Source organism: Mesoplodon bidens (assembly GCF_964165515.1).
Source record: "Mesoplodon bidens genome assembly, chromosome: 10".
Lineage (NCBI taxonomy): Eukaryota > Metazoa > Chordata > Mammalia > Artiodactyla > Ziphiidae > Mesoplodon > Mesoplodon bidens.
Window position 1 is genome coordinate 97,670,182 of NC_138172.1, and position 18,813 is coordinate 97,688,994.

Here is an 18,813-nt window from a genome sequence, read left to right on the forward strand (position 1 = left end):
CTTAATATCAATATTTGGTACCTGGGTGAATTTCCTTCCAGCACACATTCTTAATGCTTAAAATAGGAAAGTCTACCTTTTCACATCTTTCACTTGGGCGAGAAAAATATATTTTTAATTAAAAGCCTAGTATCTAAGATAAGATCCCTTACTTTCTGTTCACAATTAAGTGTTGAATTAACCATTAGTGGACTCAGCTGAGAAGCCCATAGACTAAGATCATCCTCTGTAGGTAGATTCACGTGAGACAAGCAATCTCCTGCTGAGACTGGTCCGCCCCTGACCTCATCCCAAAAGGAACACTATTGCCCCCTACATCTGAAACACCACATCCTGCAAACCTACGTGAGTAGCAGCTAGTCTCTCTTTAACCTGTGCTTGATAAGCCACGGAGCCAGCTAAGAGAAGGACGATGCCCTGGTCCTCTGCAGCCCCACTCCCCCAGCTCCGCGGGCGTCGCAGCCTCCGGGGGCGGGGGACAGTGGCGGGTGACGAGTGGGTCCTCGCCCAGGCTCCGCCAACGTTGAGCGGCCGAGCGCCGCGGGCGCCAGCTGGGCCTGCAAATCGCCGCCCGGCCGGCAGGGGGCGCGCGAAGTGGCGCTGGAGAACCCGGGCGCCCGGGGGCCGCGTGCGAAGCCGTCCGGGGCCGCCGTCTCGGCTGCCCGCCCTTCCCCCGCCGCCCTGCTAGCGCAGCTGCCGGCGGAGCCCCTGCGAGGGGAGGGGGCGGGGAGCCGCGGGCTCCCGAAACGGCCCTGCGGCTCGGAGCGCCGAGCGGGAGCGGCGCGAGCCCGAGGGGGCGGGGAAGCGCGGGCTGGCGTGCGCGCGCCGGGCGTGGGTGGGGGTAAGAAGAGCGGGCGCGGCGGGAGGGCGGGGCAGAGGGACGCCGGCTACCCTGGACAGCGCATCGCCGGACGCCGGGCTCGCCGCGCCACGCCACGCCACGCCGCGGATCATGGTGAGTGGGGGCAGCGCGCCGCCGCCTGGCTCTTTCTTTCTTTCTTTCTTTCTTTCAGCGACCGACGCGCCGGGCGGGAAGGGGCCGAGGAAGCGGCGGTGCGGGAGCTGCGGGTTCGACCGCTGGAACCCGTCGCTGTCTGCGGGCCGGGCCGCGCGGGCCTGTGGGGGGGCGGTGAACGTTTGGGCGCGGTGGGGGGAGGGGGGACCGCGGGTCTCGGGCGCTTGGTTCGGGTCCGCGGCCCCGACCGGCTCCTCGAGGCGCCCGCTGCGTCCAGCCCCCTGTTGCATGCACGCGGCCGGCCGGAGCTGGGATGCCCGCCAAACCGCCCCCTCTTTCCGCGGCGGCTGTTCTCGCGCGTCCCCTGCCGCACCCCCGCTCCCGGCGCGGGGAAGGGCGCCCTCCTTGCGCGGGACCGACCCCGCCGCGGGAAGTTCAGGCTTTGGGGCGCAAACGGTTGAATTCCTGCCCGCGCGGTGCCTATAGTTCCTGGGGTGTGTCTGTGCGCCAGCCCGTACCTCCCCGGGTTTGCACGGTGGGGTCGGGGGGTGGGTTTCTACGTGTGAACCGGGATGGAGGGACCGCTGCTGTGTTCTTTCCGACAGTTCGTCTCCCCCCCAGTTTGCCAGGCTCCAACTCCCCCCCGAATTCATAACACTTTCTGAGGGGCGTTAAGCTCTGTTCCTGGAGAGGGGGTGGGGTGTCCCCGCGTGCCCGTGCCCCAGGAACTGGCCGAGAGTGTTGGCGGCAGAGCCTGGTTGTGTGACTGCAAAAAAGGAAAGTAGGTGCCAGGCTCTAAGTCCGAGCAAAATGTGAAGCCTCGTTTGTCCTCAGTGGTCCCTATTCTATCTTTGCTTCTCTCCTCTTTCCCATATGGTCTCCTCTCCACTTTAGGGCTTCTTCGGATGCGAATCTCCTTTCCCCCGCTTCAGCGGACACCAATCAACCCTAGATTTTGTCTTCCCTGCCGTTTCAGGCACACGCTATCTCCCTGATTACGGGGGAAGCCTTCTCTGGCTACTCTTCCTAAAATTCCGGTCTTTCCCATCCTACCCACCACAGTTCATATTACCCTGGTCTGCTTTGTTTTTTTTTTTCTTTTTCTTCTTTAGCCTCTATTATTTAACATACTATCTAGTCTATGGAGCTTATTGAACACCTTCCCCACCAGAATGTGAGTTTCAGTAGGGCAGAGATTTTTGGGTCATGTTCTTCACGGCTGTTACTAGTACCTACAACAGTGCCTGACATGTAGCAGGTGTTCAGTAAATTAAAAGAATTAGCCCAGTAAAGCAGCATGCTGATGCTAATGTTATAATGTACAAATGAGAAACAGTGCCACTACGGGATTATCTATCCAGTGAACAGTTGTAATGATGAGAACCACAGGTGAAGTTGAGCGGAGGGGGATGCTTTTGGAGAAGAGGGACTCAGTTTGGTGGCCCTCAATGGTAGAGTATAGCTGACCATGCTCTTGGCACCTGGGTGGACAAAGCATTTTAGGGCTAACTGGCTGTCTCCTTCAGGTCCTGCACCTTTGTTCCAAATTATTATTAATTGTAACGAGTGAGGGAACAAAGTCCAAGGATATCTCCTTAACTGGATGGAAGAGTCACGGGAATTAACCTAAAAGAGCCAAAATAAAGGGCAGGCTCTTGTAAGCTGCTCTATACAGTCACGATATTACCTTCAGAAAAGCAATTTTCAGAAACTTTGGGTCTTCAGAGGAGATTTTTTTTTAAATGTCCAAATCCAAGTCTTCTCACTTAAAAAAAAATGATGGAGAGAGTGTGACGTAGGGGTTATAATCCATAAATAAACTAGTGGTTCAGTTCAGAGCCACCCCTCAGGATCCTGGTCCAACGTGAACAGCCTTTCATGATGTCTCTGCTAGTCTTATTCCAAAACATATTTTTCTTTCAAATTCCCTTTTGTTTTTCCACTTGCAGAGTGTAAATTTATGGCAATCCTTTGTTTTAAGCCTGGGGAAGTGTGCTTTTATAATCGGAGCCAAACTGCTTAATAAAATCTACCTGGGAAAGTTTCTGAAAATGATGTAATTATGGCCATCGCTATATTGTAGTTCTGCGGTTCTATGATTACTGTCTTGTCCAGATAGGTAGTGAAATTAAAGGTAAAAAGGAAAGAAAAGTAAGTTTGTCTTTAAAATTAAAACCAACCAACCAAACACAAATGAAAGACACCTCATTCTTAACCAAGTTTATATTTGTAGGAGATTTTGCTGTGTTATGACTCCAGTCAAAATATCAAGCCGTTTTTTTCTTCAAAAGCAAAGCATTATCAAGGAGTACAAAATCCATTTTTAACGTACCCAGCTGAATAAGCTTACTTTTTGGTTCTTCAACAAAAGGCTGCAATTTAATCTAGCTTCCTTCAAGACACGTTTTTCTAGTTGAGGTATAATTGATTCCTTCAAAACATTTCAATCACAGTTGGGGAGGTCCAGGTGCTTTCATAGTCTGAGAGTGTTGACAATTTGTTAACTGGATACACGATGTGATCCACTTATCTTCAGAAGGCGGGGCCCTGCTGGTTAGGGTTGCACCCAGGATCACCTCGCTTCGGCAGTCGGATGTGTACCGTCCAACTTGTCGGGTTTGGGTATTAGGAGTAGATGGTGACCGAAGGCAAGATGTTGCCCTGGAAGCTCTTATTTAGGCTCAACATGGCCAAAGTATGTCAACATCAGTAGTCCGTGATACTTCTGAAGTTACGAATTTGCTCACTTGTGTTTTTTCTTAATGGAATTAAGACATCGCTAGTGTTTCACTGACTCTGACAATGAACCATTATAATAAATTGCTAGTTTAAATGTAGCCATTTAAAATTTAACAATTTAATAATTGCAGAGTGTAAATTGTTCTGGGGTTGATGTGGCAATTTGGAGTTCCAGGTGTGGAGTCAACCCTGGGTTTGAATCCCAGCACCAGCATTTAACTGTGTCTTTGGGCAGCTTAACTTCTTTAGGCCTCAGTTTTTTCTTCTGTGAAAGGAAGCAGTATTGTTATTTCATAAGATGGTTTGAGGAACAACTAAGATACTGCACTTAATGTGGCTAGTTTAGTGCTGCGAGTGTTCAGTAAATATTAACTATTGTAATGACATGTGTTGTTCTATCTCCCATATCTGTTTGTAGTCGAGACACCTCTAAATGATGTCTGTGATTCTTCTCAGAATTCTCTTCCCCATGTGTGATCCTAAAACATACCTAGTATTGCTCTGTATCAGCGCTATCCAGGATAAATATAATGCAAGCCACATATGTAGTTTAAAAATTTCTAGTAGTCACATTAAAAAGGACAGAGACAGGTGAAATTAATTTTAATATTTTTAACCCAATTCATGCAAATATTATTTCAACATGTAATAAATGTTTAAAAATTAGGTATTTTATATATTTTTTCCATATGAAATCTTCAAAATCTGGTGTGTGTTATGCTTACGGCATGTTCAATTCAGGCTAGCCACAGTTTCTCAACAGCCACTTGATTTGAGGCTACTGTATTGAGACAAAACAGCTCTAGATGATACACATCTTCCAAATGTACCTCTTATCTGCTAGACCCTTTCCACTCGTGACAACCTCACTGCCACCTTAAACCTAGCACGACTGAAAGAAAGCTACTCACCTTTCAGACTCGCCCCTGTTCCTCTTGCTGTTAGTAATTCCACCAGCTCTGGAGGCTACTGTGTCGGAAATCTGATTCTTACTCTCTTTTTTCTTTATATTGTTTATTGTCTAATATTCTCATATTTTTACTTGAAAATATCTTTCAATCTCCTCTCTCCAGCCCCTTTTCCATTATTGCTTTTTCTACAGGTTTCCTCTTTTGCGGTCTGTTTGTTTTTTTACTTGAAGCTTGTTATTTCATTATCATTTTCACTTAGTAGCTTATTGCTGGGGCTCTGGTCCTCTGGTGTTTGGAGGTCTCACCCCTCTCTGTGCTCCTGCCCACCTCTCTCCTCCGGTCACCGGCCTCCACATTCTCTCCATTCTTTCATCAGCTCTTTTTCATGTTAAGTCACAAAAGCTTTCTATTTTATCACTTATTTCCATGTTGAACACCTTTCCTTTATCAAATGTCCAAAGAAATAACACTTACTTTCACTGATAATCTGCTATTAAGATGACCCACCCAGGAAAAGAAGCTCAGGTAAAGGGAGGAGAAAAATAAACCATAGGAGGGGAAGATGAAATTATTTTTGAGCTTTCTCTACCTTTCAAGAAATATCTGTGGACCTGATTAATGAGAGTAACAGCAATCTCCTAGACAGTGATGACACCCTACGTTACTCAGTGCCTTAGAGGAACAGGGTGCTTTCCTCTGTGCCTGGTGAGCAAAGCTACAAAACAGAAGAAAGGCGCTGGACCAAGAGCAAGAAACCTGGCTTCCTGTCCTGGCTTTATTGTGGACCAGCTCTGTGCCCTCGATCAAGCCACTCTGGGGCACTGTTTACTCATCAGCAAAATGCGTTACTCTCTTTTTCACAAGACTGTTTTGTCAGTATCAAATTCTGGGGCCTTTACACTGGCTGTTCCCTCTGGCTGGGTCTTTCTCCTGAGAGCTGTGTGGCTTCTTCCCGCTACGTTTTTAATTAGACTTACCCTAACCTCTCTACTTAAATAAAACTGGCAGCTGCCCGGCTGTGTTCACAGCCTTCTCCTTACGCTGCTGTCTTTTTTTCATAACACAGTGAGCTTACAATTTCATCGTTTACATAGTGCTCAGAACCTTCTAATAATTTACTTATTAGGTTGTGCTATTTGCTGTCCTTCCTACCTCAACGCAGGCTTCACGAGGGCAGATTTTTGTTTGCGTTGCTCAGTGATGTATCTCAGGCACCGAGACTAATCCCTGACGTACAGTAAATGCTAAATGATTGTGGACAGAGTGAAGGCCAGTTCTGCTGGTTCCCAGGGCGGTGCTCCTTTCTCTTCACGTTCTGTTTCCCACGTGCCAAGGATGAATTGGGAAGTGAACATTTGCTTTGCAGACATATCCACAGCACAATCCCTTCAAAGAACAATCTCTCTTAATGCATTTAAAGTCATTTATCACAATTCAATTCAGGCGTGTTTCAGTAATACAGATGTTTCACCAATGCACATACGCCCAAGTAACCTCTTAGTAAATGATAATGTGTGTGTATTCCTACAACTATATTTACACTGCACAATCGTTATATTTGTGGAAGGGGCCAGGTTAGGTCATTATTTCTAAATAATGAAACGTATGGTTTCGTAAGTTCTTAGTGAAATCAAAATGTGTATGCATTTCTATTTTGTAGAAATGTGTATGCATTTCTATTTGCATTTCATAATTTGTAGACTGGGCCAGGTTATATTGTTTTTACATAATGAAATCTATAATTATAGCATTAAGTTCTTACTGAAATTAAAAATGAATATTTATACTGAATAATTATTTCTACTTTACATATGTTGCATTTTTGGCTTTGAGTTATCACTTCAATACAAGGATAGTAGTATTTTATATTAATCAGTAAAATGTTTTTTAATGCATTTTTACACACATCTCTTGAAGCCTCACAAAAGACTTGGGAGAGACAAGTCCTGTATCACTATACCAGTTCACAGGTGAGAAAATTGAGTTTCAAAGAAGATAAATGATTTTACCCAAGGTCACATACTAGAGGTAACAAAACCAGGCATAAACCTTCTGACTCCATAAATATCACCTCTTCTGCTAATCCATATAGCCTTATCCTAGAACCAGTGCAAATATCTTCTCATACAAATCTGATGAATGAAGAGCACTTTCTCATTCCTATAGATGAGAATGGAAAAATCAGAATGATTCCCCCATGTAATTTCTTTCTCATGAATTATAAGAATAGGGATAGAGGTGTATATACACACAGATACATTTAAAAGTATTAAATATATATAAAACCTAAAGATCTGTTTCATATACATGGAAAATGGAGCATATGAGGGAAAATGTTATTTTTTTTTTTAGATATTTATTTGGTTGCGCTGGGTCTTGCAGTACGAGAGCTCCTTAGTCGTGGCATGCAAACTCTTAGTTGCAGCCTGCATGTGGGATCTAGTTCCCTGACCAGGGATGGAACCCAGCCCCCGTGCATTGGGAGTGCGGAGTCTTATTAACCCTAACCCTAACCACTGTACCACCAGGGAAGTCCCAGGAAAGTGTTATTTTAAATGGCGGTGATATGAACAACATATGTACATATCAAACTTTATCTACTTACCAGTATAATGAGTAGGGGAACACCCATATAGTAGACAAGTAATTTACAAAGGAAGTAAAGTTAAAGTAGTCTGTTTTTGAGTAGAATGACTGCAGTATTAAAACATTGATCAGAGAGACCAGCGTTAGCTTTGCACATAAATTTTTGTTTCATAATGAGAGTTCATCATTTGGGTTTATTGCCAATACTTTAAAAATTTAAAGTATTGATTTTTCTGTAAGGCTAAGTAGAATTTGGTTTACTTAGAAACTTTGAGTTTACAGCTACTATGGCAACTTGGGAGCCGCTTAATTTTTTTTTTTTTTGGAAGGGTCAAAAAGTTTATTGACCATTACACTGAACAGTTGGATTAAAAATTAACTCAAGCATTTAAAGAAGAAATCGGAAGGTATCCATAATGCAGAAATCAATTGGGCCATTTTCAGTTTCCTGAGGGATCAGACCTGATCAGCTGACTTTCTTCTTGGCCTCTTGGGAGGTCTCTGCAGAGTTCTCCAAGGCACAGTGGGAAGAAAGGATGGCTATTCTTTGACCTTCTCTGCTCCCATGCCTGAGGCTTTCCTTAAATTCTTACAGGGAAGACTCATTCTCTTGGAGCCAGCAGCTTCCTTGATTTTTGGAAATGCAGATTTCGTGACTGTTTTAATGTCAGTGGTGAAGTTATGCCTAAGAGGAAGGGTGTTTTGGGTTGTCAGAAAAATATTCAGTTGTCAGAAATGCACTTGGAGGCTATTTCACATCCCTTTTCTCCATAGGCTGGGGAGTTGTTAGTTGTCTGGATTTTTTTGTGTGTGTGGTACAGGGGCCTCTCACTGTTGTGACCTCTCCCGTTGCAGAGCACGGGCTCCGGATTCGCAGACTCAGCAGTCACGGGCCTAGCCACTCCGCGGCGTGTGGGATCTTCCCAGACCGGGGCACGAACCCGTGTCCCCTGCATTGGCAGGCGGACTCTCAACCACTGCGCCACCAGGGAAGCCCAGTTCTTTGTATTTTTAAGGAAAGCATTACCTTTCCTTTGGCCTCTTATCTATTCAGATTCCTAAAAAGAAAAGGCACGTGTCACAAACTGTTTTGGGATTTACTGCCTGACGTCTGTTACAGACTCAAAGCACACCGGCTCCGGCTCCGGGCTCTGCCATCGTGTAAGCCATGTTTCTTCACTCAACGATAATGTGGTTATTACACTGACCCCTTAAAGGTCCTGCCGCTACTACTAAGATGCTGCCGTGTTTTCTTTCTTTTTTTTTTGTAAATTAGGTTTACTATACCATAAATCTTTTTCTTTTTACAATTTAAAAAGTAAGTGGAAACATCCCTGTTGTAACAGATTTCTGAAAAGAACATAAATCTTTTTTGGGGGGGAATATAGAATTACAAAAGTGTGACATGAATGCAACTTTTCACAAATGCATAACTTACAAAACAGGGTGCATGATGTTTTTCTCTGTGTCGTGGGGTTTTTAGAGGAAAGATTTCTAAGGACCAGAGTGGTGGTTGGAGGGTGGACCCAGAGAGGAGGGTTGGTTAGAATCAATTTAGGAGCTGGAAGGGATGGGAGATGGTAAAGATTACCTAGTTCAAATCTGTCCTCAACCCACATGAAGAAAGTAGGGTGCACTGGGGTGGGGAATGGAGGGCAGGCTCCTGCCCCTGACCCCACCCTGAGGGGAGGAAGCACAGTCACAGATGTTCCCGTTTTAGAAGTAAGAAAACTGAGGCAGGGACTTGTCCAAGGTCACACAGCTGAGAAGTGGCCAACTAATCTGAGTTCACACAACTGCTTGTTGGTAGAACTTCAGTCATTTCCTTTTCTTGGGAAAAATGAGCTATTTCCTTTGGAATCTGGGTTCCCATTCCTCTCTTTGTCACTCACAGTAGTATATTTATTAAATGTGGTAATAACATCTTGCATTTGTGAGGTGCTTATGATTTTCAAAGCACTTTGGTGTCAATGATCACATTCAATCTCACAACCACTCCTCAGAGTAGAGGTGACAGGGGGATGGAAACCTCAGAAACTCTGGAACAGCAGGAGTTACAGTTGAACCAGGGGCCCATAATAACACATCAAACTACACCTGTGCACAGAATTTTCCAAAAGAGACTGCCTTGTCCCCAGCCCTGGCAGAAGAGTCAGACCTTGGGCAGCCATATTTCATACCATGTGACCTCCCTCCCTGACCCCTGATTTGTCTAAGGATGGACACTGGTTCCCAGGGCACCCAGCCACAGGCAGGCCTGCAGCCGATCACAGCAGGTAAAGTGCTGCCTGAGAGGGAGTGCTCATGAGCTGGGCCACGAGATCCTGAAGAACGCTAACCTTGTCAGTGTTTGCTTTATATAAGATAGAACAAGTGTCTGTAATAGTCTGAAGTCCTTGGTGTAAACTTTGGAATTCATAGTTTACATTCTTTTTTTGAAGGAAAGAGAAACGTTCTCTGCGTTGAGTACCGTGTTGTTTAAAAATTGATACCAAGGGGACATGGAAATACATCGCCTTAGTAAACTTCTGATTCAGTACACCCGTTGGTTCCTTCATTCAGCCACATGACCAGTAACAGGCAGTGTGCTCGGCACTGTCAACCTAAATAGAAAAGACAGTTACTGCTTCAAGAAGTCAGCAGTGCGGGGGGAGAATCCTGTGTCCTCTAGAGTGAGCATATGAACAAGTCAGTAGCTGAGGTTTCAAGTCAGTCAGGCCAGTAAATGTGCTTTATGCCTGTGTTACATTTTATCCATTAAGAAGATTTAGTATAATAAGGTGACTAGTTGTGTTATTACTTAAAAAATAAAAATCTAAACCCTGCAGCATGGGTAGCTTTTGCCTCTCTCAGGCCAAGAATGTGGTCAGGACCAGGAGGTGACTGGTCACTGAAGAGGCAAAATCATCAGGACTGATGAAGCTGAGATCGAGATTGAGTCTGTGACACCAGAGTACTCAGAGGACGAGGCAATTCCATGAGAGGAGAAAACATCAAACCAGCTGTCTGAGAGCGAGGCTGGGTAGAAGGAGCATGAACTTAGGAATCAGACGTGTATTTAAATGTACATTCCCAGGCTCGGTGAAGCCACATGTACTGACTCAGAATCTGAGTGAGGGGCTTTGGAATCTGTACGCCAGGAATCAGGTGCACACGAATTTGGAATCTAGTGCTCTAGGGGCTCAAAGGAATGAGTGACCGCTTTCTAGCAAAAATGTTTAGTGTATGATCATGAAGGAGTTGGGATCAATGCTGGATCTTGAATAGGTTGGATTTTGATATGTAGGAAAAAGGAGCAAGGTAGAATCAAGCAGAACATTCCATTTAGGGAAATAAGTTGGTAAGGAACCAGAAAGCAATAACATATTTGAGAAGAAGCTGTACTATGAACAGCTTACGGACAAGGCCACGTCTGCAGAGGCTGGCACAGAATATGCAATAACATATTTGAGAAGAAGCTGTACTATGAACAGCTTATGGACAAGGCCACGTCTGCAGAGGCTGGCACAGAATAAAGAGGTGCTCAATAAAGAGCTGAGTTTGAAGCTTAGGGACAAATGAGATTATGGAACAGATCAAGTCAGATTTTGAAGAGTCTTGAATCTGAGGCTGGAAGTTTCTTCTAGATTTTGTAAACTAGGTTTTGAAATGGAGAGTCAAATGATGAAAGCATTATGTAGGAAGATTTAATCTGGTTTCCATCATATCTGGGGCTGGGAGAGCCTGGATAAGGAGGTTATAAAGGGGCTGAACTAATACGTTAATTCTCTTGTTTTCATGTTGTCAGCTTTTGAAAACTTATCTCTGGGTTTTCACCACACATTCCTGGGTTCAATTTATCTCATCTATAAAATATGTATAATAACACATGGTGAAAATTGGGTCAAATAAGATAATATATAAAGCCCCTCATGATATACACGCTAGCTGAGAGTAGATACTCGAAACTGGTGGCTGTTACCCGTAGAAACTTAATCATGTTATCTTTACAAACCTAACTTTTTTCTCTATGCCTGGAATAGAGATCTTTAATCTAACTTGATTAATCTACATATATTTACATTAAAAGGTTTTTCATATTCCTGAGATTTTAGTTTTACCATTCAGGACTTTTTCTGGAGAGAATGAAGACGTGATAAAAACTTAATGCTCTGATTTTTGGGTCCTTTTCTTTAGGTTGCATGGGTTCTGTTAATTAATGAAAAATGAAAAGCTAAACTGTGTGCTCGTTTCAGAACAGTTTTTCTTGTTGAAAAGTTCTCACCTATAGATGCAGTCACAAAACAGTGTATTTTGAAAACTGTTTCATGGATTTGAATTACAACTTTAGAAAATCCTAAGAGCTCCACGTAATCAGATTAAACTTTAGCTGTTTGCCCAACCGCCCACATCAAATTGCCTATGTCTTGAGCTTCTTAATTGTGCTTAATCTAATGCCTTAACCCCTAAAAATTTACAAGAAAACAGATCTTCCAGGCTCTGCCTTTGCCACTGGATCGTCATTACTTCAGGTACTAAAACCCTAAAAATAGCAGATTTTTGGATTTGTATGTTGTATTGGAAATAATGAGGAAAGAGAATATATATGTATACAGCTTCTTTTCCTACTTTTTCCCTGTTGGTTTGGAAGTAGTGGAAATTGATTAGAAATTTAAGTATTATGTGTAAAACCGAAATAGGTGGACAATATGGGGCTTACTTTTCATGACCTAGGAGGAGACAGTGTTAGAAGAGGCAAAGATTAGGTGGGAAAAGTGGAAGACTTGTTGGACGTGTTGCGGGCAGTGAATAGACCCGCCTGGCTGGCGTGAAGCTGTTGCTAAGAGGACTGGTCCAGGCAAGGGTGGAGGAGGGCTTTAGAACCAAATGGGACGAAGTCCCCGGGTTTCTGGTCAAAGTCCATGATGCCCTCCAGCGTAAAACCCTTTCCTCCCTGGTAGGGTTATTTTGTCTTGTATGGCTTGATTCCCTATCAGTTCATTTCCCCCCCAAAATAGGATAATTACACCTTCAATTTGTGAGCAACTTTAGAAGAACTTTCCACAATGTCCCTCATGGTAATGATGATTATACCATATGTTTGTATAATGCTTTTCAATTTATAGAACACTTTCACAGCATTTCAGTTGTATATTTTTTAGTTAATTACTTAGTTCATTATCTATCTCCCCCACTGCAGTATAAGGTCTGTAAGGGCAAGAACTTGGTATGTCTTGTTTACCACTGCAATTTCCACACTAGAATGGTGCCAGTATGTAATAGACACCCAAAGAATACTTGTTGGATAAATGGACAGATGTGTAAATTAAGAAGAAATGGAGGGCTTCCCTGGTGGCACAGTGGTTAAGAATCTGCCTGCCAAATGCAAGGGACATGGGTTTGAGCCCTGGCCCAGTAAGATCCCACATGCCGCGGAGCAACAAAGTCCGTGTGCCACAACTACTGAGCCTGAGCTCTCGAGCCTGTGAGCCACAACTACTGAGCCCACATGCCACAACTACTGAAGCCTGCGCACCTAGAGCCCATGCTCCGCAACAAGAGAAGCCATGACAATGAGAAGCCCGCGCACCGCAACGAAGAGTAGCCCCCGCTCACCGCAACTAAAAGAAAGCCCGTGCGCAGCAACAAAGACCCAACACAGCCCCCCCCCCAAAAAAAAAACGGAGACTCAGGTTGTTCAGAGTCCTATAGGTAGTAAGTGGTGGATTGGGGATTCAAACCCACTTTATACCTGTGTCTCATATTTTCTACCCCACTGCTTGTTTCATTATAGTAATTGACTTTCCTGATACCCATGTTAATTTCAGCAAGACTGAGAAAACACAAACCATAAAAAGTAACAGGTTTGACCGTATCAAAATGTTAAATTTTGAGATGACAGAAGACACCATAGGCAGAGATTAAAAAAAACAAGCAACAGACTAGAAGGTATTTGCCATCTATATAACAATATAGATTGTTATATATACAAATGACTTTTATAAGTCTTGATAGTAACAGAAGCAACCCATTAGAAATATGGATGAGGGTTATTAAATGGCAGCTCACTGCAGAGGAAACCACAGTCAATAGACATTGAGAGACATGCACAACCGCAGTAGTAATAAGGAAATGCAAATTAAAACCATGCTACATCCATGAACTTGGCAAAAACTTAAAATGCTGACAGTAGCAAGTCCTATAACTTTTCTTAGAGTGATATGGTAGTTTTTACTAAAATTATAAATGTTAATAAGCAACATAGCAATTCCACAACTAGGTTTATTCCCAGAGAAATTCTCAGTTATTAACAGAAGGAAATTTGCATAAAGCATCATTGTTTGTAAAAGCAGAAAACTGGAAACAACCTAAAATATCCATTAGTAAAGAAATGGATAAATAACACTATAGAATATTCATATGATGGGATACTATACAGCAGTTACAGTGAATGAACTAGATGTTCATGTATCAACATGAATAGATCAAGCTGCCAAAATCAAGTATGATATAATTTATATACATCCTTAAAGTCGTTGCTGCATTTTTTGAATATCTGTATATAAATATAAAAACATGAACAAGAAGGCTTGACCTCAAATTTATTGCAGTAGTTATATCTGAGGAAGGAACAAGGGACACAGGATTAGAGAGATATACAAGGGAAGGACAGCTTTAGCAATTATATTTTATTTCTCAGTTCCCAGCACCTGCTAGGTATATTCAGTTAATATTTATCAAATTAATTAATTTTAAAAGATTTGAAACAAATGATAGTTTTTAAACATGTGATATATTTATTTTACTATTCTTTACATTTTTATGCTTTTATATTTTTTCCTAAGTTAAAAGTGGATTTGGATTTGGGATCTGTGTTAGAGATCTGGTATGAATAGCACATGTGGGACAGATTAGCCGCAAGGCAGGAGGACAGTCTGTTGTTTTCTTAGACCCTAGTCCGTCCTTCTTGGCTGACTGAACCAACTCTGAAAGACCATTCAAGGTCAGGCTCGGCAGCCATGCACTTTTAGAGAACTAAAGGACAAATTGTAGAAGGGCATGTTTGTCATTCTCAATGTTAATTAAAGGAATACGTATATCTTCCCATGTGCGAAAGAGAGGAATAGCTGAATACAGACAACAATAGCAACTGATGACATTTATTGAGTTCTTGATAGTAAGACAGAGTTCCAGGTACTGTTATAGGAACCTTTCCTGTATTTCCTCATCCTCACAGCAAACCTGGGAGTTGGTACTGTCATTCCCTTTTTGCAGATAGGGAAACTGAGACAGTCTGGGGAAAGAAGCGTAAAGAGAGCATTTTTACTCAAATTATACACTCTGCTTGTGTGTCCTAATAGGAAGGCAGCTGTAGTTGTGGAGGGCTTTGAGCCACCGACATAGCATCCTTTCACTTTACCTTCTCTAACAGCTGACTTACCCAGCGTCGTCTTTGAGAGTATTTATCTTGAATATCCCTCGGGTCCTTTTCCAGTGTTAAAACTCAAACTGGAGTTTTGTTACTCTCCTTTTTACACTACTGCATTTCCTCTTCTAACTTTTCAAAAGGATATTAAGAAATTTTTTTAAAGATATCACTGTTGAGACAAGCCCTAATTAAAGAAGGTACATTTCTCCTATGTGATGTCACTCCCTCTAGATTACCAAGGGTGGTGAAAGTAGGAGATAGAAGGATGGAACAGTGTGCAGCTCAGTCGGAATCTGGAAGCGCAGGACGATGAATGAATGTCTGTTAAGCGTCTACACAGTGTACAGGCCCATACCAGATGCTTTTACAAATATGAAATCATCTAAGCTTCACTGTGAAGTTAGAATGACTTTTCTCATTTTATAAATAATGAAGATGATACTCAGACAATATTTTGCCCAAGGTTATGCAGCAACTTAGTGTCAGAACTAAGACTAGAACCCTTGTAAGACTCCCATTCTTTGCAAGGAACCACCCTGACTGCCATGCTACCTCTTGTAACCCTAACCGCACACACACCAGACCCAGGATTGGCTACAAATGATCACCGCGTGAGTGAGTGGCAAGAAGACACAGCGTTCCTCTAAACAGTGGTGGGTCATCGCTCACTAGTTCTAGTTAGACAAGGTGCTGTACTTCTCTAAGCCTCACTTTCCTCATCTGTCAAGGGAGGTGAAAAAACCTATTTTATGGACTAGCTGAGAGAATTAAGATAATAGTATGTAATATGCCCAATAAATACAATGGCTGATACCTAGTAAACACATTCATTTATTACTGTTATTGTTACCACCTGTAATTTCTATAATGAAGAAATAAGTGATATTGGAGGTAATTCTGAAATTAGGAATTCCTTGACATTGTTTTAAAATGAAAAAAAAACTGACTAAAAGCATGCTTCATGACAGCTGTAGGTAACTAATGAAGGAGAGTGTAATGCTTTTCTTTATGAACCAATCAGTAAGTAAAAAAGAAAGGAAAAGAGAGCCTACAACCATTATTACAACTTGTAGGCATTCTCTGCTGGTGGAAATAGTTACTCTGGACTGAAGCCATCCAGTCACAGATCAGCCTGTTTGTCCCTACTTGCTTCTAGCCAAGAATAAAATCTCTTTATAAAAGGTGGCCAAACTGAAGAGTCAGATAAGCTACTGCTTGATTTAACTTTATATTTATCAGGGCAGCCACAACAAGGGAGGCATACAGTGTTCTAGGACAAGGACCTGTTTTAATCTATTATGGAGTTAAAATGCCACATCCAAATTTAAAGCAGAACCAAATCCTCAAAGAGAAAAAGACATGCTATCAACAAAGCAACTTATACATTGCCATAAAGAAGCTCTATAAGCCATCATTTGGTTGATAGAAGAGAAATCTATGTGTCTGTAGATTCCCCGCAACAAAAGGCCGAATTAGGCCCATTTGGAGGAATGGTATTGGAGACACTTCTGAACTAGGCACAGGCAGAAGGAATCGGTTGTATCAATGGAAATATGGCTTTCACAGTAAGAGAGGTAATAAGTTCTACCACATTCTGACATTGTTCACATCTGAAGGCTCTGTTTCTTAAAAAAAATATTGACTGGAATAAATGCAGAAGAGAGTGCTGAAGAAGGTGAGGGTCTACGGTGCATGTCACGTATGTGGACATGTGTGTAACGGTCTATTCAATTAACACTTGTGGAAGGAGGAAGGCAGGGAAGCAGGCAAGGTCAGATGACAAAGTCGGGGAGGGAGAGGAGAGTGGGAGAAGGTGAATTTACTGAGGCTGTTTAGGAAAAGTGAAGGCTTGGTGTGAAATGTCGAATATCTAAAGGGCTCTCAGGACTTCCCTGGTGGCACAGTGGTTGAGAGTCCGCCTGCCAACGCAGGGGACCACGGGTTCCACCCCTGGTCCTTGAAGATCCCACATGCCACAGAGCAACTAAGCCCGTGCGCCACAACTGCTGAGCCTCTGCGCTCCACAACTACTGAGCCCGCGCGCCTAGAGCCCGTGCTCCGCAACAAGAGAAGCCACTGTAGTGAGAAGCCCGCGTGCCGCAACGAAGAGTAGGCCCTGCTCGCCCCAACTAGAGAAAGCCTGCGCACAGCAATGAAGACCCAACGCAGCCAAAAATAAATAAAATAAATTTATTTTTAAAAATGTTAATTTCTATAAAAGGCTCTCATACAACAGAAAAATGGTACTACTTGTATGTGATTTTAGAGGAAAGAACTAGGATTGATGGGTAACCATTGAATGGAGAAAGATTTTTAGCCCCAAATAAGGAATGGTTTCCTAAAAATGAGAAACATTTAAAAAATAGATCGTGCTACCTTGCAAATAGTGAGAAGTCTTTCTCTAGAGTTTTTCCAGTAAGGTGTGTGGATTTCTATCAGAATTATTGTGGAAAGCAATTATTTCCAGCTTTGGGTGGCAAGCTCAATTAGATGTCTATGACTCTCTGATATTATGAGAGCCAATAAACTCCTTGATTCATATGAGGTTTAAAAAATCATTCTGTGTGTTTCCTTTCTATGTTTCTGTTCATAACAAAGTCCGGACCATGCAGAGCTAATTCCTAGGCCTTTATAGTGCTATGTGGTAGGAAAGGAATCCTTATAAAGAAACGTGTTAATCTTTATAATACATTTTTAAAGTTATTTTTCATAAAACATAGAAGGCTAAGCTTAAGAAATGGAGAAGTACTTATATCAAAACTTTTCAAATATTTTCAAATATTATTTAACCTAAAGATATTGCATCTCTGTATAAGGAAAGATGGTTACTCTGTAGAGTCAGATAGTTACTCTGTTAGATATAATAATACTCTGTTAGATATAATAATACTAATATTCCATATAGTTAAAGTTCATATGAAGAAATCAGGCTATGGTTTATGAACTGGCAGTAAATCCTGTTATTTCTGGGTTGAGTGTAGCCAAAGACAAAATTTCGTATCATTTATCCAGTGATCATATTGGACTTACTGCAAAGGTATACTTACTTTACTGATTCTAAAATATAATTGGATATTTTAGGCTTATCCATGTTCCATGACTCCTTGTCTTATAAAATCTTTGTTTCTAGGTGAATGATACTCAACAGCAGCTAATTCAGTCATCATAGGAAGGGATTTTTTTTCCTGTTTTATGTAAATGAGGTTCAAGGCCACAGTACTTGCTGGTGCCAGAGTCAAAGCAAGAACCTGGGTCTCTTAATTCGTATTCTAGTGTTTTCTGCCTCATTATGACAATTACTGACTTTATAGTGAAACAGTAATCTTTACTATGTGAGTAAATGTATGGGCATCTCCTTTAGGAGATTCCATGGAATATGGGAAAGCCCATTTTTGTTAAATAGGACCTTTAATTAATACATATATAACATTGAGTTCATCCTATATTCTGGCATCCTGCTAAGTGCATGCAAGTTACCCATATGGGTTTAACATAAATATGTTTTATTCTGAAAGATTTTATCCTAAGCTAAAATGACCGTTGCTGTCATGGAGTTAGATAGCTTTCTCTGTGAACATATTTAGGTGACTCCTCTATTAGGAAATTCTAGAGATTGAAGGAATAGCAAACTAGAATGAACAATTAGGTGGAAATCAGACTACTCCTCACTTGAGTCCTTCAAAGGGAAGAGAGAAAGTAGCGAATGAGTGTGTTTGTGTGTGTTGTAAGGTTTTCCCTTCGATTGTTACCAGCTGCTACTTCATGATAGTGTCTTGGTGGACTTGGGTTCTATAGCAATGAGACAGTGGACGTGAAGAAAATAAACGGCTTCCATTTCCCCGCCGTTTCTAGTTTGTCTGGTGAAACCAAGGAGGCTCGCTATTTAAGAATCAGCTTCTTGGATTTCCCTGGTGGTCCAGTGGGTACAACTCCATGCTCCCAATGCAGGGGACTGGGGTTCGATCCCTGGTCAGGGGACTAGATCCCACATGCATGCCACAACTAAGACCCGGCACAGCCAAAATAAATAAATAAATAAATAAATTAAAAAAAAAAAAAAAAGTCAGCTTCTTGGTGGCTGTCCCAGAGATTTGTAATATAACACTTAACCCAAGTCCAGGATTAATGTAGAAGAGTTGGCTGGTCCCTCCAGTCACAGCTGAGAAGGATCACAAAAGATTTCCTACCACGTGCTGCCCAGCCGAGCCGGCATT

At 42.4% G+C, this 18,813-nt stretch overlaps 1 protein-coding gene across 1 annotated transcript in view; it reads left to right on the forward strand.

Moving 5' to 3' along the window:
- Nucleotides 1-885: 885 nt before the first annotated feature.
- ELOVL2 (ELOVL fatty acid elongase 2) overlaps nt 886-18,813 on the forward strand; it is a 64,195-nt gene continuing 46,267 nt past the window's right edge. Inside the window, exon 1 of the mRNA XM_081245742.1 lies at nt 886-955. Coding sequence (XP_081101868.1) covers nt 953-955 — 3 coding nt within the window. The 5' untranslated portion in view covers nt 886-952. The remainder of the gene's footprint in view (nt 956-18,813) is intronic.